This window comes from Saimiri boliviensis, chromosome 21 (genome assembly GCF_048565385.1).
Source record: "Saimiri boliviensis isolate mSaiBol1 chromosome 21, mSaiBol1.pri, whole genome shotgun sequence".
Taxonomy (NCBI): domain Eukaryota; kingdom Metazoa; phylum Chordata; class Mammalia; order Primates; family Cebidae; genus Saimiri; species Saimiri boliviensis.
Window position 1 is genome coordinate 26,359,041 of NC_133469.1, and position 26,674 is coordinate 26,385,714.

The 26,674-nt window shown below is 57.4% G+C and overlaps 2 protein-coding genes across 3 annotated transcripts in view; one reads left to right on the forward strand and one right to left on the reverse strand.

Annotated features, from left to right (window-relative positions):
* Positions 1-26,674, reverse strand: part of RSPH14 (radial spoke head 14 homolog) — a 79,073-nt gene that overhangs the window by 22,620 nt on the left and 29,779 nt on the right. The gene's annotated exons all lie outside the window — the stretch shown is intronic.
* GNAZ (G protein subunit alpha z) overlaps positions 1-26,674 on the forward strand; it is a 51,766-nt gene that overhangs the window by 11,499 nt on the left and 13,593 nt on the right. The window contains exon 2 of one of the 2 annotated variants that reach the window (XM_039462455.2): positions 12,131-13,299. In XM_039462455.2, the coding sequence (XP_039318389.1) occupies positions 12,577-13,299 (723 nt within the window). In that variant the 5' untranslated portion in view covers positions 12,131-12,576. Of the gene's footprint in view, positions 1-12,128; positions 13,300-26,674 lie in introns of those variants that run through there. The other variant, XM_074391344.1, reaches the window with a different exon arrangement.

The following is a 26,674-nucleotide window of genomic DNA, read 5'->3' on the forward strand; positions in this document are numbered from 1 at the left end:
TTGATGACACTGCAGAGCTCCCATGGCAGGCCAGCCTGGAAACCCCTCTTTCCCCAGGAGAAGGATTCACAAGGCCCTTGGCATCCCAGCTCACCCAAGTGGGAGAATCCAGGACAACCTGCAGGGAAGTATGGGGTTTTCTAGTACAAGGGGACATGGGGAATGGGCCTGAGGACTAGGAAGTGCTGGTTTCACAGAGCCAAGGCCAGCTGGGCTCTCAGCCTGGGGTGTGCAGAGTCCACACTGTCTTCCCCCCACCTTCCTCCCAGAAGCTCCCATTTTAATTCAGCAAGGTATGAAGTGGTCAAGATCATGTTAAGGTGGGGCGTGAGCTGGTTGGGATGGGAGAGGCAGGCGGGAGACTGGGAGACAGGAGGCTTCAGGGAAGGTGAGAGACTGAGAGAGGAGGGTGGGCAGAAGCTTCAGGAAGAGGACTCTTCACACAGCCAGAAGGAACTGGAAACCACACAGAGGAGGGGTCCTTAGGGGCTAGCCTAAGGAGAGGGGCAGGTGTGATGTACATTTGAGAAATATTTGTGGAAAGCAGTAGCAAGAGGCCTGTGGGAGGCCTGGGGTATTGGGGGTGGTGGGGGAAGGTAGACCCAGGTAGAGGGTCCCAGGGGAATCCAGTAGAGCTGGGCCACAGAGTCCCAGGCATATCACAGGCTCCAAAAGCAGACCATGGATCAGCAGCGATCTCAGGTCGTAAGGCCTGTGGACTGCAGAGTGACCCCTTTGCAGGCTGCTGGGAAAGGTCATTTTAGGTAACACTCTCAAAAGGGAGTGCTGGGGAAGCTTCTGAGCTCTGTACAAATATTTTTTGGTGTTCCTCCATCTACCCATCCATCTGTTCTGTGAATCTTTCACAGAGCACCTGCTTCGGGGGAAGCAGAGCTGGTGCCTGGGGGAGGGAGGGCAGAGCAGGAGCCCAGACCAACCTGCGGTGGGGACCCTGGAGAAACCACACACAAGCCATTGGAGGCAAAGGTGGGGAGGAGGAAGTGTGGCCAGATGTGGCCAGGGAAGGTGCCTGCAGGAGGAGCTGACAGCCCTGAGGCTGAGGAGGGACCGGTTTGTGGGGCATCCCTTCCATTTCTTCCCCAAGGGAGGTCCAGTCCCACTGCCGAACCAGCGCCACACCACAGCTGTTCAAGGTCGCGCGGTCCGGGTGGCAGGCCCAGACTGAGGCCACTGGGGCTCCAGGGATCCTGATGCTGCCATAGTCACGGGTCCTCATCGGGAAGGAGGTTCTTCCTAGGCTTCACAGGGGTGTGTTTTCAGCCAGATGGGGTCGAACAGGGCACTGTGAGTGTGGTGGGTGGGAGATGCAGCCAGAGAGGCAGGAACCTTGGTTCTTGTGAAGCTAACAAGGAGGGAAGAATGGGCTATCCAGGCCATCTCTCCCCAGAGGACAGCCCCTGGGAGGGTAGCTTGTCCCTGCCCCATGTCCAGTGTCACTGGGGTTTTTATCTTCTCCGGAAGATGTGGCTTTCTAGTCCAAAAATAAAGGCAGTCCCCATCTTAGGATGGTTTGACCTACAGTTTTTTGACTTACGGTGCAAAAGCAATAAACATGGAGTAGAAGCCTTACTTTGAGTACTCATACAACCATTCATTCTGTTTTTCCCTGTCAGTACAGTATTCAGTAAATTCTGTAAGATATGGGTTAGATTCTTTTGTCTAACTGCAGGCTAATGTAAGTATTCTGAGCACATTTAAGGTAGGCTAGGCTAAGCTATGAGGTTCAACAGGTTGGTGGAAGTCAATGCATTTTCAACTTATGAGTTTATCAGGACATAACCCCCTCAAGGAGCAGCTGTAGGTGTTGTATCAAAAGCCATAAACTATCAGGCCTTACTGCAGACAGCCATGCTGGCCAGGATGAAGCAGCATGGGGAAGCCCTGGTGCACTGGGTATGAGTATATCCATGCTCATTTTTGCCTTCATCCCCGCCTGGACCTGAGCACCTGCCCTTTGTGGCCCTGCCGTGAACAATGCTGCAATGCAGCCTTGAGAACCGCAGTCCCACCCTTCACCACCCCAAGGCCCAGTGGGGAGCTGGACAGGAAGCCATTCAGTGGGGATGCCACAGACAGTATCATGCTGGGAGAGCAGGGAAGGCAGGTCCCTGGTCACCCAGATGAGTGTGGGCACAGACACCAACCCTGGCTCACTTGCCACAGGACACGCTGTCTGCGGTTTTGTGGTCACCCTACCGTCGCATGTCCAGGTTCCGTTGCACACTGGAGGGTGTGATGTAGAAGTGCTACTCCAGGAGATCATACCAACCCCCATCCTGTCCTGGGTCCCCTGGGGCCACCTGCCCCTAGGTGGGGAGCCTCATCTGGAGCCCTTGAATTTTCTAGGAGCAGCTCTCAGGCTGAAACCCTTACCTCAGAGAGGTGGACATGGTTTCCAAGCAGCTTCTCCCCAGGCTAAGTCCGTCTGCTGCATCTGAGGGGTGAGCTCTGGGAATCACCCACCCCTTAGTGTCCTCAGCGATTCCTCACTGCTGCCATTCTACATTTTTCTCTGTGCCTACTTCTCCATGGTGCTGAGCTTTATCCGAAATGGCCTGGCTGCCTTACGTGCTCACCATCTCCCCAGCTACAATACGAGCTCCTTGGCACATAGACTCAACTTGTTCCCCACCATGTCCCCCTGTCCCTGAGCCGGGCTGCACACAGCAGAGCTCAATTCCGGGAGAGCAAAGTATTGATCGGGGCAGGTTGAGTGACTGATCGGTTGCCCACACAGATCTGAGAGTGGAGGGCCTCAGGCCTGGGCACACGTGCTGGCTGATTTAGAAGCAACGGGAAAAGCAGTGGAGGATGCTCTGCTGAGCAGGCAAGTGGAACTGAGCCGGGGAGAGGGTGACTCACTTTGCTGAGATGAGAAATGGGCTCTGGCCTGAGGACAAGTGGTTTGGTGTTTACACCACAGCCCAAACAGCCCCCATCCGTTTACCACCAGCACCAGCGCCTCCGCCCTGGTTGTCCCAGCAGAGAGGGCCTCTGGCCCCAGTTTCCCGTGCACCCCACCTGTGTCCCCAGGAGGCAGTGGGGACAGAGCAGGGGGCTGTGAAACCACCAAATCCTAGGAGGTGGCCTAAAGCCATAGCTGTAGGTGGCACTAACTCTTCCCAGAGGAAGGTAATCCTTTTTTATTTCTCTCAGCCCTCTCCTTCAAGGAGAAAATCCCAGTTTGGTGCCAATGTGGCTCTCACACCCTCCAGCAGGTGCTAATCCCCACTGTTTCAGCAGCAGCCAGCAGCACCCTTGCCTGGTCCCTCGGCAGGGTCCCCCCACTGGCTCTGGGCAGAAGTGGTTCCTCTACACTGTTTTGTATTTAGATTAGTTCTCTCTGGTGAGTGACCCTAGCTTTCCACCGAAAGTAGGACTAAGAAGTTGTTTTGAAGTACATTTTTTAAAGTAAAAAAGGTAGTCAATTTAAAGAAAAATATTGAGTAAAAACAGCAAGTGACACCCAGGTGTGGCCAGGTTAGGCAGACTGCAGTTCTGTGGTGCTCGGGAGTTGGAGGGCTTGGCGGGAGCTAAGGCCTGCGGACTCCCAGCCAGGCCACCCTGAGGAAGTCACCTCCGTCTTTGCACTTTGGTTTCTACGCCATAAAGCTGAGGCCACCTCCTAGCCCTGCTTTCAATGTGAGATGACGTGTGTGGGTAAAGCGCTCAGCCCAGCGGTGGCAGCAGATGGGTAGCATGGAGGTGCCGCTGTCTCCTGTGCATCTCCAACCACAGCCTTTGGGCCTAGGCTCCCTGGGTGCCTTCCTCTCCTCTCAGTGGCCTCAGTGGCCCAAGGAGGTGCACTGTAGATGAGGAAAGCACAGCAGCGCCACGGCTGGGACCCAGCATCCCCTCCCCAACCCCACCATGTTCAGCTTCCCTGAGACAGACCCTCCCCGGGGCCCAGCCCACAGTTGCCCCTGACTGCCCATGAAGATGTGTGGAAATGGCTCCGTGAAGAGCCTGTGGGGACACTGGACCATGACCAGACCACCGGAGAGAGGGCAACGCAGTCATGGGGCTGCGGCATCTGCGGAGCCCACTTCCCTTCGAGTGGGGGCCGGGTTGACAGGAGGGAAAGCAGTTGGACAGAAGAACCGGGCACCACAGGGGCCACCTGGCTCCTCAGTGACCACAGAGAGCTGCCTCTGAGGAGGCCCCTGCAGGTCCAGGCCAGCCTGGGAAACTCATGAGGGGACGCGTGGCTGGGGCAGGACAGGGAGTGTGCAGCTTGTCAGCTGAAAGCAAACGCAGCTCAGATAAGCCAGGCATAGAAGAGCAATGGAAAGTGCTTCCTCTTTCAGTCAGGAGGAAACCTGGTAATCTGCAGTGGCCACAGGCACAGGCTCTTCCAGACCTTCGGTTTCTAAAATAGCATCATGGTGGGAGGCAATGTGGGGATGCGGGCTTCAGAGTTGGGGGCAGCACCCACTCTTTAAGAGATGATAGGATGAGCATGGTGCCTCACACCTGTAACTCCAACATTTTAGGAGGCTGAGACAGGAGGATTGCTTGAGCCCAGGAGCTTGAGACCAGCCTGAACAACATAATGAGACCCTGTTTATTTACAAAAAATAAAAAATTAGCTGGGCATGGTGGCATGTGCCTATAATCCCGTCTACATGAGAGGCTGAGGTGGGAGGATCATTTGAGCCTGGGGGGTTGAGGCTGCAGTGAACCGTGATGGTGCACTGCATTTGGGTGACAGAATGAGACTCTGAAGACCGAAATGCCACAGTCGAGCCTGTAACCACCCAAGGGGTTCACCTTGCCCGCTGCCTGGACAGTGCCGATTCATCAAGACAGGAATTAAAATAGAGAAAGAGTAATTCATGAAGAGCCGGCTGTGCGGGAGACCAGAGTTTTATTATTACTCAAATCAGTCTCCTAGAGCATTCAGGGAGCAGAGTTTTTAAGGATAACCTGGTGGGTGGAGGGAAGCCAATGAGCCAGGAGTGCTGATTGGTCAGGGAAGAAATTATAGGGAGTCAGAGCTGCCTTCTTGTGCCCAGTCAGTTCCTGGGTGGAGGTACAGATCAGATGAGCCAGTTTATTGATCTGGGTGGGGCCAGCTGATCCATCAAGTGCAGGGTCTGCAAAATACCTCAAGCACTAATCTTAGGAGCAGTTTAGGGAGGGTCAGAATCTGGTAACCTTCAGCTGCATGACTCCTAAACCATAATTTCTAATCTTTTGGCTAATATTAGTCCTACAAAGGCAATCTAGTCCCCAGGCAAGAAGGAGGTCTGCTTTGGGAAAGGGCTGTTATCGTCTTTGTTTAAACTATAAATGAGGTTTCTCCCAAGTTAGTTCAGCCTATACCCAGGAATGAACAAAGACAGCTTGGAGGTTAGACTCAAGATGGAGTCGGTTAAGTTAGATCTCTTTCACTACCTCAGTCATAATTTTGCAAAGGCGGTTTCAAGCCTGGCCTGCAGGTTCTCATGCTCACACAGCAATTCGAGTGATCTGAATTGTATGAACCATCTGCATGCCCAAGATGTGGGTTCAGGGTACCCCAGTCCATCTCCTCCTGCTGGTCCCTGCATGCTCTGAGCTGTGGGCTGCCTTGAGGTTGGAGCCTTCCCCACTCTGCCCCACATCCTTGTGTGAGGAAGGGCCTGTGGTCACAGGCATCGGTGAGCATGGAGATCTGTCACTGTGCTGCTGGCCTCCTCCCTCCCACCCCCAGGTCACCACAGACCAGCCACTGGGTACCAAGGTGGAGCTGGCAGGTACAGGGGCCGCTGCTGCCAGGACAGAAGGTGTCTCAGCAAACTGGGGTGGGGTGGGTGTGAGGCAGTGCTGAGTCATAGCCCTGCTTGGGGCATGCTAGGCAGCTCAGCCTCCATGGGAGACTCCAGGACAGGGCAAGTGGCAGGTAGGCGCAGGCAGCCCCAGAGTCAGCTCTAGTGGGGTGGAAAGGGCTTGTTGGTCTAAAGTGGGTTCCATGACTCCTGCTGCCACCCCAAGCCTGGGATAGTGAACACCACTGGTCCCCACACTGAGGCTGGGAGTCCTGAAGGTCAGGGTGTGTGGTATCTGGGGAGGACTGGGAGTCCATCGGGCACTGGGGCTGTCTGTGCCCTTGCTCTGCCTTGCTGGCCCTGTGGTCTGGGCTGCCTACCACCTCTTGGGGTCCTAGTTCCTGTTACCAGTAGAGTGGCCATCTAAGTGGCCTCTATTGAGCCTTAGGCAAGACTGCTGGGCCTCTCCCCCAGTCACAGTCGGGGTACAGTTCCATCTCCTCAGCAAGCCTAAACTACCTCTCTGGGCGCAGGGTCTGTGTGTTGAACTGTCACTTGGTCTTGGCTCACCCTTTCCGGTGGCCCAGGCTCTGCATGGGGCAGGCTTTCCTAGGAGGTGAGGAGGGAGGGAGGCAGGTAGTTAGGGACCTAGAGAGTGAGGGGCTGGGCTGCTTTCTCTGAGGAAGTGGGGCACAGTGATGAGGGAGCCCGTCTATAAGCTGATAAGTCTTCCCACCCCTGGCTTAGCCGGCTTGGGCAGTGACACCTTTGATGACCTTGGCTGTGGGCTGTCTTCTTCTGCCTCAGCGGGGGGGGTGGGGGGGGGGGGCACAGACTCCGTGCTGTGCTGGCTGTTGTGTTGGGGGCCTCAAGTAAGGCTTTGCGGAGAGCCTGGAGGTTAGGGCAGGGCAGGTTGGCTCCCATAGCCTCGGTGCAGGTGTGGGTGCTGTGTGGCCTGAGCTCTGTGCCCAGCAGCGGGCTGAGCCTCCAGGGATTGCGCCTTGGGAGGGAGGTGGCTCCTAGAGTGGAGGGCATCCAAGATGCAAAGGTCCTAAGAAGGCAGCACTTTCCCGCCATGACCATGTCGCCACCTTGGCTCAGAGCTGTCACTCCACATCTGTTACAGAAACAGACTTGAGAGGGCCGCATCTGGAAGAAGGGTCATGAGGGCAGGCCGGGCCTGCTGGGTGGTGGGCAGGAAGGGAGAGTCTTGAAGGGAAGTCCATGCTTGCGTCGAAGAGTCTGTCCTGAAACCACAGGACAGACTGTCCTGGAACCCTCTGAGACTTCCTGAGTGGGCTCAGGATTTGGGATTGTACCTTAGCAACCTTTGGGTAGGTGAGTCAGGGACCAGGATGGAGCTCCTTTTCAGAGCTACGGCCAAGAGAAGCCAGTTATCTAAGGCTGCTGGGGAAGAGGCAGGCAGCTGCAGACTCTGGCCTGAGCACAGCCTACCGGGGCTTCTTGGCCTCTGGGTACCTGCATGTCGGATCTAGTGCCTGGCCCTGTGTCATGCTAAGTCCTAAGCGACCTCCCAGTGAAGTTGACACACTTTTCATGCCACTAACACTACACATCTGCTGGGGCAGGGGCTGGGGGCTGGACACTAGCTGGTATTCACTGATAAAGTCCACTCATCTGTACTGAGCCCTAGCCATAGGCACAGCAGGGTCCTGTACCACAGGGACAGCTGACAGCCCCCTTTCCCAGTACCTGCCACTTTTCCCCAGTGTCCCCTCTCCAAGAGCAGCCCGTGCTTCAGCCTGCTGGCTGGACCCTGGAGTTCCCTGATCGTCTCCCTGCTCCAGTCAGCCGCCACTCCATCACCAGGCACTGTGCACTGTGCAGCTCACACATCTTGCAGAGTTTATCACTGCATCCATGTCCCCAGCCCTCACCTACATCCCTCCCCTTTTATCACCTGGATGTTTGCATCCAGGAGCCTCCTCTGGTCTGGCTTCAGCCCAGCAGCCAGAGGGATGCTGGTCACACAGGGCAGATCACGGCACTCCTCACCCAAACCCAGGCTAGCTCCTGACTCGCCCTTACAGTGACCTGCTACCCTCTTGGCACCAGCCACACAGCCTCCTTCCTGTCCCTCAGACTGTTCAGACATGTTCCCACTTCAGGGCCTTTGCACTGGTGGTTCCCTCATTCCTGATGCCTGCTTGCCTCCCTCCTTCACTACCTGTTCATACTCGTCTCTCATCTATCAGGAGGCCAGCCCCACCCACCTTTGCAGACTTGGAGCCCACATGTGCCACCCCCAACCCTGGCCACCTGGAGGTCCATTTCCACTTTAGCACTGGGCACCTCTGTCACTCGCTATTTATCTGCAATCTGTAGTCTGACTCCTGCCCTCCTACGTGAGCAAAAATAGGGAATGGATCTTCATCTGCCTCAGTTAGCAGCTCCAGCCCAAGTGCCAGGCTCAAAGCCATAGTTCAGCAAGTAAGTGTGGGATGCTGGAGCACCCCTGATCCATCTCCCCTCTGCCCCAGTTGCTTTAGCCTAGCTCCACACCACAGCTGGTTCCTCCTCTCCAGGGCATCTCTGCTCCCAGGATGCCACATACAACCACATGCAGATGCTCACAGGCACCAGCACACATGCAGCTGCACACACGCACAGCCACATGCAGACAGGGGCATGGACCTGTACACACCCACAGATGTATACATGGGCCTGCTCACAGACACGTACATGGAGCTGCGTGTGCATATGAACAGACACATGCACGTACTGGCATACAAGCAACCAGACACAGATGCATCCATGCTCCTCCACACTCACAGACACACAAGGAACTACGCATTCATGCACACATACCATGATGGACCTGCACACGGACACCACATACTGCCACAAACATGCAGATACACACCTGGCTTAAAACCTTCAGTGGCTTCCCTCTTCAGTGAAGACCAAGGGCTCAGCTGGACTTCTGGTGAGGCCTGCCCCTTCCAGGGTCTTGCCTGGTACCTCTCTCCTCTTCCTTGGTCCAGCCACTCTGACCCTCCTTCAGTTCCCCTGTCACCCATGTCTTGCCCATCCCTAACACACCCCCACACATCACAGGGCCTTAGAGCATGTTACTCCTTTGCCTGGCACACTCTTTCCCTGGCCCATCCCACTGGTATTTCTAGCTATGCCCAGGGGCACTGTGGTGGGGGATCTTGGGTGTTGGGCTCTAGTGACCCATGAGTAGTTTCTGGGCCAGGGAACAATCCAACTCTTGGCCTTTGTCTCTGGGCTAGCCATCATCAGGTTCCATCCTGGGACTTGGGGAGTCCTAGCATGTCTGGTAAAGCCCAGGTTAGACTCAGAGAGGGCTGGCTAGAGCCTTGTGTAAGAGCCAAGAAGCCAAGCCTCAGAATTAGTGGGACTGTCATAAGGTCCCATTTGGACCACAGCCAGGCTCCCATCCCAAGGCCTCCTTGCATCTGTGCACAGCCCTGTCCCGTGCATGGTGTCCCTGCAGGGGGCACTCACACCCCCAAACATGACAGAGCCCCACAGAGCTGCAGGAAGAAATCTGGGCAGGAGAATTCTGCTTATTTAGTTCGGGTGATCTGAAAGATGAGGCTCCTCAAGCAGGGGACCTGCCCTTGGTTGTGACTGTTTGTCACTGCCTTGGCCCTGACGCACGCGTGGTTGCTACCTGGCCTCAGCGTCCCCTTTTCATCCCACATTGCCCCGTCGTTGCTGGTGCACACTGATCAAAGACTGCACGGGCTGCCCTTGGCTCCAGACTTCCAGACAACAGCAGTTCAGGGCCCAGACTGCCAGCCTAGCGTCCCCATCCTGTTTTTTCTGATTTTCCAGCCTTGGAGCCATGGAGTGCATACATCCCAAAGCACAAATCGCACATCCCTGGACAGAGCAGCTTCTCTGCCCACCACTGGGACAGAAGACCAGGGGGGTGCCTGGCCATACCTTAAATTTTCAAATGCTGAATTGAGAAGAATTAGTGAGACTGTCATAAGGTTCCATTTGGACCACAGACAGAGGACACCTTCTGCCTTCTGAAAGGAGCATGTTGGCTTCCTGCTGGAATGACGGCACTGTCAGGGAAGACCCTAGGTGCCAAGGAAGTGGGCTGAGGGCTTTGGACACCTTTCCACACCTGAGGGACTGTCAGGTTGTCAGCAGGGACAAGGGAGCAGCCACAGGGTCCCCATCCTCTATGCACTGATGGTTTGTGTGCATATTACACATTATTATGTGTCATCTTTAAGCAGGTGTTCTGCCCACTGTGTGCTGGAGTAGGAGGGTCATTTCAAGGCTTCCATTCTCAGATGTAATTTTCAGCCTCATTGGAATTGGGCTGAGTAACTGTTTAATCACTGCCCTCTTGGCAGACACTTTTCTAGGACATTCCCTGGTGCACCTCTCATCAGTGGCTGTCCGGTGAAGCAGGAAAGTTCCTTAGCCTCTCCAGTGATTCCTTCCCTCCTTCCTTCCATCCACCAAACAGTGCTTACTGAACACCCGCTGTGCACCAGGCACTGCTTTGTTCCCAGTGGGGAGTGAGGCCACAACGGACCCTCCTTGCCCACACTCTGGCTTGGGGTGGAGGCGACGGCAGCACACAAGATCATGTAGGTCACACATTAGCTGAGGGCTGCTATGGAGGAAGACGGGGGCAAGGTGACGCTCACAGTGACAAGCACAGAGGGGCAGTGACTGCTACTGGCTGTCGCTCTCTGAGCACCAGGCTTGTGCTAGTCGCTTTACTCGGCACAGATACCTGTGGCCAGTGAGGGACAGGCTCTGAGATGGGAGTGAGTCACCAGAGACCACACAACCTGGGATAGGCAAGCAAGGCATGAAGGATGAGACCACCGTGAGAGTGGTGGGGCAACATCAGGGTTTGACCAAGGGAGAGAGGCAGCATTAGAGCCTCCAGCTGTCAGAGGCTGGTGGAGACAGGGAGCAGGTGTGAGAGGCCACCACCACTGCCAGGAGAGACCAGAACCTCTGCCCAGGGAGAGGACAGCGCACCAGGCCTGCTTCAGAGCAGGATCGCCAGGACTAGTGGTCAAGGTTTATGATGGGCAAGGGACAGTGAGAGGCAAGAATGGCAGCTAGGAGGATCAAGTGCTATTTGCTGAGGGTTTGACAGGTTGAGTTTCAGATGCTGGTCACACCCAGGAGTTGGGGGTGGGGCCTTGGCTGTTGGGGTCTGTCTGCCTCAGGCCACCCAAGGGCCTGTCATGGAGTTGATGGGTGGCATTAGAGGGGTGAATTCTGTCTATGTCAGGATGGGAGGCTGTGTGGGTCTTTAGACAGGGACAGAGGTCAGGGGAAGGAGCAAGAGGGGTGCCTGTGAGCTGGGTAGGGCTAGGCATCGCCCTGGGCTCACAGCCAGGAGCAGAAGCGTGAGCTTTGGGCTGCCCCTTGTGTGGGGAGGCCTGGCCCAAGCACCTGGCAAAGTCACAGGGGCCTCCTAGGGTGTGCCCCTCCCTGCTGGCAGGAAAGGTGAATGAGGACACGGAGGCCCTGAATGTCAGGGTTGGTGAAAGATTCTGCCTGGGACTGTGGGGCCTCTAGGCTACCCTGCCTTGCCCTGGCCTCAGTAATTACAACTACCCTTAGGAGCTACTGTGACATCTCCTGCTCTCCCAGGTGGATTTCACCACAGTGCCACATGCAGGCCCCAGCCCCCTGGCCTCAGCCCAAGCCCCCCTCTACCTCCTTCTGCGGGAGTGAAGCCACCCCTGCCCACTCTGCTTGGACACTTCATGGTGCTCCCGCAGCCTGCTGCCTCCACTTTGCTCTGGTCCCTGCCCATCTGCTGGCTCCTGGGCTGGCCCAGCAGAGTATTCTCTAGGGAAGGCAGGGGCCAGGCCTCCCTTCTGGTGCTTGTCCTCCCTGTGATCAGCAATGACCCAGCTCCTGCGGGGGTGGTGAGAGTCAGGGAGGCACTCAGTTATCCTAGGGCTGGGCCAAGGCCTGGACACCCCTGTGAAGCAGGGCAAGGCTGAGCTCCATCAGTGCTCTCTAGGAGGAGGGCCCCACGGGCATCACAGCAGGGTGACCTTATTGAATCCTAACTGGACGTGGCAGAAGTGAGTCCAGCATGGGGGCTGGGTGGGCAGAGGCCTCACACACACCCTCCTCTACCTCATGCACCTGGCTTCAGGTAGACGAGCCAGGCAGCAGCAGGCATATGTGTATACCTTGGTGTGGACACATCCTGCAGCGCCCCATGGAGGAGAGGGGGTTGGATGGATTGTTCCCAGCTCATTTTCTGAGGCCAGTCTCTGCTACTCTGTTTTCAGAAGAGCTCCCTTTCCCTGTCCGGCCTGAGGTGGGGCTGTGGGGAGGAGGCTCACGCATTTCTCTGTGTTTGGCAGGTGAAGGGCTGGATGCACAGTGGGAGCCAGAGGCGGGGGGCTGCAGGGAGCATACCAGCGACCCTCCAACCCTCCAGCCATTCAGCAGCATCGCCACAGCAACCGGCAACCAGACGGCAGCAGCCGAGGCAGACACAAGCGGACGGCTTCCCACCGTCGGCCGAGGACAGGGAATGACTACGGCAAATCAGGCCACTTTGCCGACTAGGGAGGTGGAGTGTCACTAGTGGGGAGGGGCGGCCACCGCCCACTGCACGGAGCGCCATGCCGGCTGGAGAAGAGGCGCTGGGGCAGGGGCTGCAGTGTGCCTCAGCCTCACCCCCCTGCTGGCACTGAGCACCTCCAGGGCAGCTGGGCTCTCATCTGCCTGGTCTCAGCATCCCCTGTGGCAAGAGGGAGAGGCACCCCGTCCTGTGCTCCTTGTCTGGGCCCGCTGCTGCCAGACCATGGGATGTCGGCAAAGCTCAGAGGAAAAAGAAGCAGCCCGGCGGTCCCGGAGAATTGACCGCCACCTGCGCTCGGAGAGCCAGCGGCAGCGCCGCGAGATCAAGCTGCTCCTGCTGGGCACTAGCAATTCAGGCAAGAGCACCATTGTCAAACAGATGAAGATCATCCACAGCGGTGGCTTCAACCTGGAGGCCTGCAAGGAGTACAAGCCGCTCATCATCTACAACGCCATCGACTCGCTGACCCGCATCATCCGGGCCCTGGCCGCCCTCAGGATCGACTTCCACAACCCCGACCGCGCCTACGACGCTGTGCAGCTCTTCGCTCTCACGGGCCCCGCCGAGAGCAAGGGCGAGATCACCCCCGAGCTGCTGGGCGTCATGCGGAGGCTCTGGGCAGACCCGGGTGCACAGGCCTGCTTCAGCCGCTCCAGCGAGTACCACCTGGAGGACAACGCGGCCTACTACCTGAACGACCTGGAGCGCATCGCCGCAGCCGACTACATCCCCACCGTCGAGGACATCCTGCGCTCCCGGGACATGACCACGGGCATCGTGGAGAACAAGTTCACCTTCAAGGAGCTCACCTTCAAGATGGTGGACGTAGGTGGGCAGAGGTCAGAGCGCAAAAAGTGGATCCACTGCTTCGAGGGCGTCACGGCCATTATCTTCTGCGTGGAGCTCAGTGGCTATGACCTGAAACTCTACGAGGATAACCAGACAGTAAGTAGGGCCTGGGGTTTTCCTCTGCTTGTTCCTGCTGTCATGGGTTCCCGGAAGCAAGAGGATTCGCAGGGTCTGGCAGAGTCTGCAGCCAGAAAGGGAACCGGGCACAGGCCCAGCCCTGCGGCACGATAACCGAGGTGGCTCCAGCAAGGTGGGCGAAGAGGGAACGATGTGTGGAGTGCAGGTGTCCCATGCCTGAAGTACTCAGGTGTGCAGGCCGCAGGGCAAGAGAGTATGAGGCTCCGCCAAGCATCCGGGGTCAGTCCATCTGATAGTCTAGCAAATCCATGAAGCTCCTGCCGGCACCAGTCTCCTTTTAGCATGTAGGTCTGGGAACAACAGCCACCCCTACAACCCCATCTTGAGCCTGACAGTCTGGCAGAGATGGGGTTAAGAGCTGTTTAGAAGGTAGAATCCCAGGTCCTGGTGGAGAGGGGACGACGTAAAAGCAGGTATTGGGATTCTTTCGTAGTGGCATGGGTGCAGCCCAAGGGAGACCTGAGCCCAGTGCCAGGTGGTGGGGGCTTGAAAGTGGAGTTGCTAGAGAGGGTGGCGAGCTGGGCAGAGCAGGGGGGCAGTATGCACAGGCCCAGCCAAGACAAGGGGGTCCAGCACATGAGGAGGGGCCACATCCAGGAGTGTCAGCGGTGGAGGCCGTGGCAGACAATGGAGGGGCTGTCTTGCTCAGCAGGACGCCCTGAGCACAGTTCAAGTCTGCACTTAAGAGAGAGAGAGGCCTTTGACCCTGGGAATGGGAGAGTGGGGGCAAACGAGTCATGAAGTTGTGGGTGCCCTGGAGCTGGCGGGGGGAGGGTGATACTGGGAGAAGAGGGCCCAGCCTCCCCACTTGGGAGCACTGGCCTCTGAGGTCACTTCTTCCTGCACCCAGTCCTAAGGCAAGCTTCAGAGGTCTTTGAGTGCAGCCTAGAGCAATAATAGTTCTGGCTTTGGACCTGTGCCCCCGCCAGGGAACTTGGACAGCTCCATGCTGTGGCCACAGTGCTAGGAGCCTAAGTGTTCTAGCAGAGAAGCTCTTTGGCTTTCATCAGGCAGCTAGAGAGGCAGCCTTGCCTCCCTCCCCTTCTCACATCAGAGGTCTCCCTGGAACTGTGCCTAGGTGTTGATGGTGCATCTGGGGGGAACAAATGATGGGCAGGCTGCAGGCAGGTGTGTGCACAGGTGGCTGTATCCACGCTGCTCCCAGTGTGTATATCTGTATGATTTCCGGGGTTCTGGCCCCTTACACTGTGGCTGCCCTCAGTTCTGCCCCATGTGTGATTCTGGGCAAAGGGGACATCCCAGCAGATGAGTGAGGTGAGGCTCCCTTGATGAGGCATGGCTGTAGGCAGAGGGCTTGGGGCTGACAAGCTGCAAGGCAAAGTGAGGTGCTCAGGCTGGACCCCTGGGATGGTGCCATGGTGGGTCTGCCGGCCACCCTGCAGCTGCCGGTCACATGGGCTTGCACCACTGGCCCTCTAAACTTCTGCCCACTTCCGCTGTGTGCTGAGGCTGCTGAGATCTCATTGCTGTGAGGCCTTCCTGACTTGGATCTGGTGGCTCCCTCATCCATCAACTCAGTGGCAGGCATGGCAAATTCCCCAGGCGCCAGGCCTGGCTCCCAGATGCATCCTTTGACAGGCCATGCCCACAGGTGTGCTGGAGTTAGTGGAGTTGAACCTGGGCCTTGAGTTGGTTCCATGTTTCATGGAGGGCTTTGGCTGTCACCTTTCCGTTGTGAACTTGTCTATGAGGAGATGGCCCTCACAGATGGGCCGAAGGCTAGGCCTTTGCCTGCCCACAGCCCTCTCAGCTCTGCCTGGCCCGCGCCTACCACCTTGCTGCCTCTCTCTCCTCTCCTCCTACTCCAGCTATGGTCAGCTTGTTTTGCTCCAGCAATACTGCTCTGTCCAGCCTTAAGCTTATAACCATCCTGATCCCTGCCTCTCATCCCCCTGCCCTTATCCTTTAGGTCTCATCCCAAGTGACGCCTACTGGGAGGCCTTTTCTGACCTAGCCTGGCAGCTGCACCCCCCTTCCATCAAGTGATGTGTGAGCAAGCTCCTCAGGGCAGGCCCTGGAAGTACTGGGTGGCCCCTGTGGGGCCTCATGTCTCTAGCCTTCCCTCTCCTGGGCCTGTCCCTGGGGAGAACCATGGTAGGCAGCCATGGGCAGGGACAGCAGCCACTGGCCTGGCCTCAGGGATCTCTCTGAGACTCCAGTTATTCAGAGTGTTTTCTGAAGAGAGGGGCTAGCAGCCGGGCTGGCACACCCACCACCATCACCCTGGTTTCTGCAGGCCTGGGGAAGTGGTTGTGCACCAGAAAAGGAAATTCTTGATGAGAAACCCAAGCGAGGCTGGAAATTCACTGGATTCCAAATGATTCTGACCTTTCATGCTCTACCAGTAATATCTGGAAATGGAGGAAAAACAGGCTGCTGAGGAAAGACAATCCCCTCCCACGATGCCTCCTGCTGGCTGGGCTGGCCCCAGAGGTGGGCTGGCCCCCAGGGTGGTGCCAACAGTGAGGACAGCTCTCCTCCAGCCAGGCGAGGGCCAGGGCAGGGCTGGCACAGCGGCTAGCACAGGGCTGCCACTCTGCCGTCTCCTTTTGGAATGTGCTGAATTGTCCTCCCTGGGCCCTGTCAAAGGCAAGGCAGCCAAGAACAGGCCATGCTCATTTTCACAAAAGCCGAATGAACCTTGGGGCCCAGTGCCAGGGCTCTGGACACAGCTCCTCATAGTTCTTCTTCCATGCTTAGCTCCCAAGGCCTCATCTCCTGATGCTGGCAGTGCCTCCCCGCCCCCACTCCTGGCGAAGGAGCCACAGCCCCCCGGCCCACCCGCTGGCTTCTGCGTCAGCACGTTGCCAAGGAGAACGTCAGCATCTCTGGGCTCCCGGGTGTGAGGGCTGCAGTGATTGCAGGGCAGCACCTCAGAGCAGGGAAGGCAGATTTCAGGGTGCCTATAAAGCATGGCAGTGAGCCATACAAGGAGCCACGCCCCCTCGGTGGCCATGGTTCCCACCCTCATCCAGAGGAATTGACGGACCCTTGCCCTGACCAGGGCCGAGACTTGCAGGCGCAGCCGGTACCCCAGCGACCCCAAGCCCACCACCCAGCTGGGGCTTCCTCAGGCAGCACAGGAGGCCTGAACACAGCCCAGCAACTCAAGGGGGTTTTTCTGGTGCACCTGTCCCCTGAATGATCTTGTGGGATAGCAGCACCTGTTATTTTTGTCACAGATCGACACACTGAGGCTCAAGCACACAGCTGGCACTGATAGGCCCCTACCCCCCAAGTCCACAAAGACAGCTCCTGAGAGACCATGTGTCACAGGACCCACCATGGTCCCCTCACTTGGCCAGGGCCGTGGCGGGGGTTCTGCCCCTCCTCTTTAGTACATTCACACAAGGGTCAGTCAACAAGATGGTCACTCTGCTGCCCTAGGGAAAGGCAAAGTGGAGAAGCTGGCACCTACCAGCCACACGGAGGGACAGACACAGGTGGCTGTGACCAGCAGAGCCCGAGTCTTCACTCAGCCCCACTGGAGGTCCCTGGGTTGAGGGGGTAGGTGGGCACTTGCTGCCCAACCTCTGCCCTTGCAGATCAGCTAATGGACTCCGCCGGCTGCCTAATGGTGTGGGACCCTTCAGAGGGCACAGATTAAAAGTCTGGTTGTAAAGTGTCAAATGTCCTCATGTGGAAACCCACTGGGAGCTGACTGCCTATTTCCTGAAGGAGCTGTCAGCATTCCGAGCCCTGCGGCAGATCTGCTTGTGCCTGTGATGGGCCTGCTGTGCGGGCGCAAGGCTCAGGTGGGGGCCAGATATGAGGGTGAGCCCAACTCTCCCAGCAGCACAGGGAACTGGGGGACAAGGAGGAGGCAGTCACACCAGCGCAGTCACAGCTTCAATTCTACAAACTTCATGCTGCCAGGGATACCTGCCCTGTCTCTCTAGAGCTGACAGGCAGCTGTTCCCAGCACTGTCCCCATTATGCTTTCATCTAGGACTCATGGTGGTCACTTGGGCCCCACAGGCAGGCTGGGTCACAGCAAGGTACACCATGGGAGGCCTGGTGTCTCTGCCACTTATCTGAGAGACAGCTGGTCAACATGTTATCAGTAAGGGTACCCAGGGGACGAGGGATGTAAGAACATGCCTTTTGTGGGGCAAGTTCTACAAGTGCTTCAGCAGCAAGCCTCCAGGCGGGTGGCCTCCGCCCAGCCCTGGATAATGGTCCCTTGTCCTGTGGCCATTGGCTTCCTGCAAAACCCTTCCCTACTCCAGGACAGGTCAGCAGCCCCAGCACACCATGAGAGTAGGTCCATCCCCACCCCCATGGCCTGTGCTATAAGCAGAGGGCCTGGCACACAGTGGGTGCTCTGCAGACTTCATGGAGCAGGCAGGAGACAGTAGGCTTGGGAAGAGCTGGAGCTCCAGGGCCCTGGCTTCTGGATGCAGAGCAGCTGGGGCCCTCAGCCCTTCCCGAGGAGACGTGGTGGGTGCTGGTCCATAAGAGGAGTGTGTGCAGTGCCCTGAGGAGGGGCTGCCAAGGCTGTCCTGTGAACACAGCATGTTCCTGCCACCCTAGCACTATGAATTATCATTTAGCCCAAAAAAGGAGCTTGTTTTAGTGCCTTTAAAAAATTGAGTTTTAACATTAGTGCTGTAAAATGGTGTGTTGTGGGCGAAACAAGGTATTTGCCATAAGACAGGCTTGCACCTATTGTTGACAGAAGTGGTTATATTTGTCCAAAGAGGGAATTACAAATGGGCAATAGCCAGATACCCTCTGCCCACCATACCAGGGCTTAGAGTTAGAAGGGACCTTACATATCCTTTAGTGTTCTTAACCAGCCAGCTTTGCAGATGGGGAAACAGGCTCAGACAGGTTCCATCACATACCCCAGGGCTGAAACTCTGACTCTCAGGGAGGATCCTAGCACTTGCCCCTGGGAATTCCAGCAGCCTCCTCTTCCCGCTACTGGTCCCACATCCTGTGGGTGCTGGGGTGCTCCAGGAAGGGCCTTGGGGGTAGACTGGGTTCCACCCTGGGGGCTGCTGTGTAGCCAGCCTCCCCCAGGAGAGGGGAGGGCAGTGACACCTGGGTTCGGGAGAGGCGAGTGGCTGTAAAGGTTGGTCCTCCCCTCCTGCCCTTGTCTCCTGGCCCAGTCAGTGGCAGGACCATAGGGAGCCCTAGCAGAACAGGACCTCACTCTGCCTCTTGTCCCTGGCCTGATCAAGGGCATAGCTCCAAGCCAGAAGGCCTGCCGCCCTTTTCCCAACACACACGGGTCTCCCAAGCAGCTCCTTCTGATCTGGCAGTGTGCTGGCCACATGCAATTTGTCTGCAGCATCCTCAAGTTATCGTGACCCTGGAATAGCAGAGACCTCCTGACCAGAGCCAGAGGCAGGGCTAGGCTGGCACACTGGGCTCCCAAGGACCGGACGGCCCCTGTGGCAGTGCACCTTGAGAGGCTCCACAGAGGTGGGAGACAGAGAAGATCAAGCCCACAGCAGTGCCCTGATGGCACCTCCCCATGGCAGGCACGGAATTGGGAGCAGGGTTCAGCTGGCCACATGACCTCCCCAGCCAGCATCCCCCTCTAAGCTTGTCCTGGTTTCCTCTCTATGGCCTGTTGTCCTTCCCCAGCACTGGAATGATGGGGCCAGCCTCAAGAGGGCCAGGCACACACCCATAGCTGGACCACCGATGGCCTAGAGGCCCTGCCAACACTTGTGAACAGCTCCTGCCATCCCCTCAGCACTGACTCTTCCCCATGCAAGTTCCCTTGTCTCATTGCCCGACACTTCTTAGCCTTAACAGGGACTGTGGCCACCTCAGTAGGCTTTGAGCCGCTCTGAGCCTGTGGCCAGTGCCGAGTGAACAATGGGTATCTGTTCAACTAGGGTCCTGTGCTTTGTATGTGACCTCATGGGGTGCTGGCTTAGGCCCAAGATGGGAGAGGGATGAGCAGGGAGGGGTGGAGAAGGCAGCAGGTCCTGGCACCTGTTTGAGGCCCTTGCTAGCACTTCAGTCCTTGGGTTAGCTCCTTCCTTCCTCTGCTCCCAGGGAGGATGCAGCCACGAGGCCCCTGTCAACAGCAGGTCCTGTCACACTGGGAGCTTCCAAGGGTGGGGCCATTTCTTAGCCAGCCTTGTGCAGTGGCTCCTTGCCCTGGGGAGGTCCTTGGTCAGAGGTCAGCTGCAAGGCAGGAGGTGGCAGGGCCCTGGGCTCTAGCCTCATCTGCTTGGGCTGCCCCCACACCTACTCTGCTTACATGGCCTTTTCCTTTGGCCCCCAACTCATCCTTGTAAACCTGGTGGCTCTGTGGTTCAGTGATCAGCATCCCTCCACGATGGTTACCTCCTGCTGTCTCACTAGAGGCCGTTCCCAGGGCACAAGCTGTCACTGAACACAGCAGGGCAGCAGCCAGGACATTAGCCCCATCACTCCATCTCTTCCACTGTGATGAAATTGCCAGGTGCCTTGGTAGAACCTACATGGGGATGTCCCTGATGTTCCTCAGATCTCTCAGGAAAGTGATTCTGCCACAACAGGCGGTCAGCCAGCCTGGGCTCTGCCGGGGCCTCCTTTATGGGCAGGTAGGGGTCAGTCTCTTGCCCAAGTGCTGATAAGCCTGGAGGGAGGAGGGAGGAGAGCAAGTGAGCTCTTGGCACCATGCAGGGAAGGGCTGCCCCCTGCAGAGGAGAGTGCCGAGACCCAGGGCTAGTGGTGGCAGAACCTCCCTCTGTGCATTCCAGGGCAGTGAGCGGCTGGAGCTGGCCCATACTGGCTCATGAGAGCTAATTTTTCAGTTTTTAGGATGTTTTTGAGGTGTTTGACATCACATTTGTGGTTTCAAATCAGCCAGGTGGGAGTAGTAAGAGCCCAAGAAATTGGCAAATGCTACAAAACAGTTTTTTTCCTCCCCAGCCCCGCCTGCATGCCAGTTGTTAGACCTTTACCAGCACACCACAGCCAGTGACTCCCAAGCCCGGCAGGGCGTCTCCAGCCAGTCTCAGTCACTGGTGTATGGCCGGATTGATCTGCTGCTGCCATCTTACTGAAGAGCCAGACAGTGTCCTTGCCTCTCAGTCCCCCTCTCTGCTTCCCCAGTGACTCACAGCTCTGACCCTGTGGCCGAATGGGTTGTATCTGTTCGTGTTTACCCCACTGGAGAAAGGGAATTTGCCAGAGTGGCAACTCACTTGTCCTGCCCTCCTTCCCACTCTTCCTTGGTAGATTTAAGAGAACCCTACTCCACAGAGAGCAACCTTGGATTGGCTAACATGAGACCACCTGCTCAAGCTGGGGGTCATCCAGTGTTCTCCATCTGAGAGAGAACAGCCCTGTGACATCCATGCAGGAAGCAGTCCTTGTACACCTAGCATGTGTGGGCCCTGGGCCTGACAAATTCGGTCTACCGACAGAAGCAGTCCTATCCCTTCCTCCTCCGAGGTCAGCTGGGGATGGCATCAAGCAGCCCCTGGAGGACCTGTGTAGTCAGGGCTGGCCTCAGGCTGGCTTTCCCGGTACCCACTAATGCTGGCCACATGCTCACAGTGATTGGCCCCGAGCCTGCCCTGGGAAATAGTTGTCCAGGTCCAGAGAAGCCAGGGCAGCCTCCTCGTCTCCAAAGACCAACTTTGCAGGAGAGAAGGGGGCGTGTACATTGGGAGCAGGGCCTGGGCAGATTGGGATGAATGTGGGGATGGTGATCTGATCTGGACCTTGCAGAATTCAGTCAAGGCTGTGGGGAGCAATGGGGACAGCCGACAAAGGCAGGACTGGGGGCTGTGAGGGGGTCGTGGGGAGCATAGTGCCCTGTGGCAGCGGCGATGGAAGACCAAGTGGCGTAAGGTCCAAGTGGGCGGGGCAAGGTCCCAGGTGCAGTGTCCAGTCCCCAGTGTGGCCCCGGGTGGGTGTCTGAACGCCCTCTGATGACGGAGCCAGGGTTTAGCCCCAGGTCCCTGTCTCTCCCTGCTCTGCCTCGTGATCAGGCTGGAGGCTCACAATGATGCCCTCTCTGTTCTAAGATCTTCAGGGCAGAGCTGCTTCCCACCCCACATCCCCTCAACCTGCATCCGCTAGGCCTGCCCAGGCCAACGAGTAATTAATTTCCTGAGCGCATTAGCTCTGCTCGATACACACACATGAGAACAGCTCTGGGTTTTAAGACATAGATTATTATTGTTTTAAAGGATTTGTATAATCCAAGAACTGAAAAACAATTTTCCATTATCTAGAACAGACTCCAAGGTGGAGGCTGAGAGTGCTGGGGGCCTTGTTGACTTGGGGGTCCCCAGTAACCAGTATAGATGGGGGGATCCACCACTCAGGGGAGTCCGTGACCGGCCCTGAATAACATAAGAGCACAGTGAGAACAGGGTCTGGCAGCGAGGCTCTGGACTGAGGACAGGGTCCGGCAGCAAGACTCGGCTGAGGACGGGGCGCGGCAGCGAGGCCCTGGGCTGAGGACGGGGCGCGGCAGCGAGGCCCTGGGCTGAGGACGGGGCGCGGCAGCGAGGCCCTGGGCTGAGGACGGGGCGCGGCAGCGAGGCTCTGGGCTGAGGATGGGGTCTGGCAGCTCTGGGCTGAGGACGGGGCGTGACAGCGAGGCCCTGGGCTGAGGACGGGGCGCGGCAGTGAGGCTCTGGGCTGAGGACGGGGTGCGGCAGTGAGGCCCTGGGCTGAGGACAGGGCGCGGCAGTGAGGCTCTGGGCTGAGGACGGGGCACGGCAGTGAGGCTCTGCCAACCAGATGCATAGCCCTCTTCGCCTGAGGCCCCACAGGCTCAGTCAAGTTTCTGGAGGGACTGGAATGCCAGCTAGGGGGCATGGCCCTGGGCATCTCAGGGGGGACACCCAGTGTTGGCCAGGTCAGAGTGAAAGGTGCCCCTTCTCCCTACACATGGCTTCCGTCTGGACAATGGGCAAGCTCAGGCCAGCCTAGGAGTCTGGCTGCAGCTCGCCCTAATTCCTGCTTCATCACACCTCGTGGTGGACATGTCCTCAGCTCATGTACTTTCTCTAATTTCATTAATAATGCAACCAGAGTCAGCGGCGGGCCCTGGGCCTTGTGTCCTAAGGTCCCCAGCTCAGGTGGGCCAGGGCCAGGGCCACAGCCTCACACACCTTTTCCGGGCCTGTGGCAACCACCGGAGCACAGCAGCATCCTGATCAAGGGGCCCCGGAGCCTCCAGGGTAGCTTGGCCCAGTGGGAGGAGTGACTGTGGACAAGTTCCTGCCCCACAGGGCCACCCAGCTCAAGCAGTAACAACCCAAATATGTTGTTTTAAAAGATGAACATTTTTGAAAACCATCTTCTTGGCCTCAGGCAGAGGTTCCCCCTGGGATCTCTCCCCCTCCTCCCAGTTTCTCACGTCCCTCCCAGGAAACAGCCTGAGCCTGCTGCAGAAGAGCTCACAAGCCCTGGCGCCTACAGGTATGGGTTCGAGGCTACAGTGCCAGCGGCCAGGAGTGCAGAGTGCATCCACCTGGCCGAACAAAGCAAAAGCGAACCAGGCAAGGGTGTCAGGCTTGAGTTCCTGGGCATCCTCTGGAGCTGAAACTAGGAGGGGTTTCTCACACTGTGGCTTCTTCCCATGGTGATGGCATGCAAGCCCCTGGCCAGGCCTGTGTCTGTGTTGACAGCTTCCAGTCTACAACACACCTGTGTCTGGCTATTTGTTAATTTCCCTTCAGCGACTGACATTGGCTGGTGGGAAGGGAGGAGGCCAGTTTACTTAAAAGCAGCAAGATTTAACACAAAAACAAATAGGAAACAGTTATCAGCTGAAACTGAGGGTGCCCATGGCCCAGCACAGCTCCAAGGCTCCCATCCCTCCCCTGGCTATTGAGGAGTTAGGGCAGTTCTGGAAGTACTCTGAACCTCAGGCTATGGGATAGCATGTGTGTGCTGGCTGACAACAGAAATGGATGGGGCCTTTGGAAGAAGCCAGTCCTCCCAGTTGGGCAGGAGAGAGTCAAGGTGAGAGCAGGTGGGACCCAGGTGCTGAGGGTGCCCATGGCCTCCCTTTCTGGGTCAGTGTGAAACCAGGGAGCAGGACACAGGAGCTCCATGCCCTTTCAGAGCAAATGCTGCCAACATCTTGGAATTTTCTTTCCCAGGACTGGGAGTCTTTGAGCATTGTTACATCACCAGCTCTGTTCATCTGATACCTGCCACATATCACACTTACCCTGAGGCTCTGCCTCCTCAGCAACTTTGACCAATACCTGTAGGAATAGGGAGGGTCCCATTTGGACCTAAGACCCTGCAAGTTACTGATGGTTTAGGTCTGGCGAGAACAAAAAGGCAAAACAGAGTGACATGAGGATGAGGCGGGTGGCGCCTTGGGCCTGTGCTGGGGAACAGCACCCACCCACCTGCAGGGCTGGACAGGGGCGCCAGCATCCTGGAAGCTGCACATAGACTTCTGGGAGAGCCCTGCCCACTGGCTGAAGCCCAGCTGAGGCATGAGAAAATGCTCTGGGTACAGTACCATCTCCAACTCACACTGGGCCCTGGCACTATGGGTGGGGCACTGCCTGGCTATGGCCATCTAGACTGCCCAGGTGGAGGTTGGCCCAGCAGCACAGCTCCAAGGCTCCCGTCCCTCCCCTGGCTATTGAGGAGTTAGGGCAGTTCTGGAAGTACTCTGAACCTCAGGCTGCGGGATAGCATGTGTGTGCTGGCTGACAACAGAATTGTGGAAAGGGAAGGGCCGGAGATGTGAGCAGTTGTCAGAGCCTGGCCCAGGGTGTGCTGCTGCATGACGCGCACAACCTCTAAGCCTCCCAGGCCGAAGGGGATCCCCACCACACAGACGAGGAAACTCAGGTTTCAGTAAGGTTGTCCCTGTGGCAAAGTGAGGGGCCTTCTGACCTGGAGGTCCCGCAGCTGCCCAGGAGAATGGGCTGGGCTGGGCTGTGAAGAAGCCCTGTGCTGGGGAACAGCGGCCACCCATCTTGCCATTACTGCAGTCACCCCACCCCCTCACGCTGCACACATAGGGAAACCAGGGAGGGCAGACAGGACTGCCCAGGCAAGGTGGCAAGGCTGAACTGCAGGAAGTGGGGAGCAGCTCGCTCTACTGTTTCTGGCAGGTTCAGAGCCAGGGCTTTTCAGGCCATTAGAGTCTGAGCTAGGGCTTTAGCGGCAGCCTGTTATCTTGTTTAAACAGCTCTTGCTGTTTGAAGTGGCAAGCTTGGCTGGTGCTGTTACTATGAGCATTACAATTGTCACCGGGCATAGTTGCAGGGAGGAGGGGGCCACCGGCAAGCAGCGGCTCTGACTTCTGGACTCGGCTGGAACACACCCCTACCCCAGCTACCACCTCAGAGAAGCCCCATCTGTCACTGGCCTGGGACCTACAGACCTGAGTACTCTCTAAAGTAGGCCCCTCCCAAGCTACCCGTGCCCTCCTGAGCAGCCCTGTGGGGGTGAGCAGGGGTGATGGCCTTTCTCATCCCCGGAGAAAAGTTGTGGGCCTCATGAAAACCCAAGGCCTGAGAGTGTCTGAGGGCAGGAGTTGTGGCCACCCCAGGTTGTCAGTCTTCCTGTACTACTCGATAGTCTCCACTTCAGCCAGGTGAGTCCTGGAGGTAGAGGTTGGTGTAGCAGCACCTGGGGGCCTCTGCAGGTGGCAGCAGCTGGGGTGTGGGGAGCAGGAGCTGGGGCAGGGGCAGGGCCCCCAGCACAGTGTTCCAGCAAGAAGCACAGGAACCCACCAAGGGAACACGACAGTGGTGTCGTATCCTGGGGCCTCTGCACGCAGAAGCCCAGGGGTTTGGCCACAGGGTGCAAAAATAAAACCCACAGTTTCATTACCCAGAATATAGGATCAGATAGTTCCTGATTGTTTTAAAGCCAGAAGAGCACCTACTTCTCAAATGCTTTTTCAGTCTGTTCTGCCAGATTGACCCATTGACCGACGAAGCCACAGTGAGGAAGGATACAGACCAGCTGTCACTGGAGGGCCAGCCCAGGGCAGGGCCTGCTGTGGGGGAGGGAGGCCCAGCCCCAGGCCCTTCAGAGCCTCCAGTGAGTGCCTGTCACCCACCCCTGCCACACCCTAGGCATCCCCGGAAGCAGTGGGGCTGGCTGTGAGGCCTGTGTTCCCCACCCTGACCCAGCCCATCTGTGGGCCAGGAGCAGGTACACCTGTGCAGAAGAGTGGGGCCAGGGGCACACAGGACTGGGGAGCAGCCAAGCAATCCCAACCCCTGCCCTCATACACAGCTGCCACGCCAAACACCTGCAGCACATGCCATCTGGCCCTGCCTGCCATCCACCCCACCCTGGGCAGAGCTGGGGAGAGCAGTCCCCAAGCAGACAGCACTGTGCTCATAGGCAGACCATGGGCAATGAGAATGGGGGCCAGTGGTGCTAAAAGCTGTGCAGCAAATTCAAAGGGTTCGGGTTGCGACTAGGGGTTACTTCAGGTGAAGGAGTCTAGTAGCTGACCAGCCACACATACCCAGAAGAGCAGCCAGTGCACGATAGCACAGCAAAGGCCTCAAGGCAAGGGGAATAGGAGCGGGAATCAGGAGCTGAGCCGGGGAGGGGCCTGGATCACGCAGCCTGCCTTGGAAGGCACTGGAGAGTTTACACAGGAAGCAGTCCCAGGGCAGAAGCAGGTAGACAGATCCTGAGAAGGCATGACTGGTGAAATGGGAAGGAGAATGTCCATGAGATACCCTCATGGGGCAGAACTCAGAGCCACAGCCCAAAACCGGGCCCTCTGCATGTTCGTACCAGGACTCCAGCTTCCTGCCTGGTAGGAGGTATCACGGCCTGGGGCCCTTCTCCCTGGCGGGAGTCAGCTCCACCTTCCCCAAGTGTTAGCATCCTCTGCCTGCTAGAGAGGTAGTATCCCTCTTTGGGGATTCAGTACCCCAACATCAGGATTTCACAGTGCTCTTCTCATCCCTCGGGGCAGGAGAGTGTTCTGTACGCCGCAGGAGTTCAGGAATTGTCTGGGAGTGACCAGCGGTCCAGAGGAAAGGTGCTGGGAAGACATGGAGGCTGCCAGGGGAGGCCGAGCCTGAAGCTCCGCTCCATATCTGGTGTGTCATCTTAGGAAGAGCAGTGTCTTCATGAGGCCTGGGCTGTGCCTGGGTGGGAGACACTGGGCTCCAGCCTCCTTGGAAGGCCTGTTGACCACATTTCTCTTGTGACTCACTTCACTGTCACCCAGAATAACTGCTGTCTCACGGCTGCCAGGACCCAAGCCTCGGGGTAAGGTAGAGTTCAAGGAGAACCAAGGCAGCCCAAGTGGGTCTGGCAGCAGAGCCGAGGGCAGCCTCACCAGAGCCATAGAGCTGGCCTTGCTGACACCCAGAGGCCAGGGTGGACCTGCCCT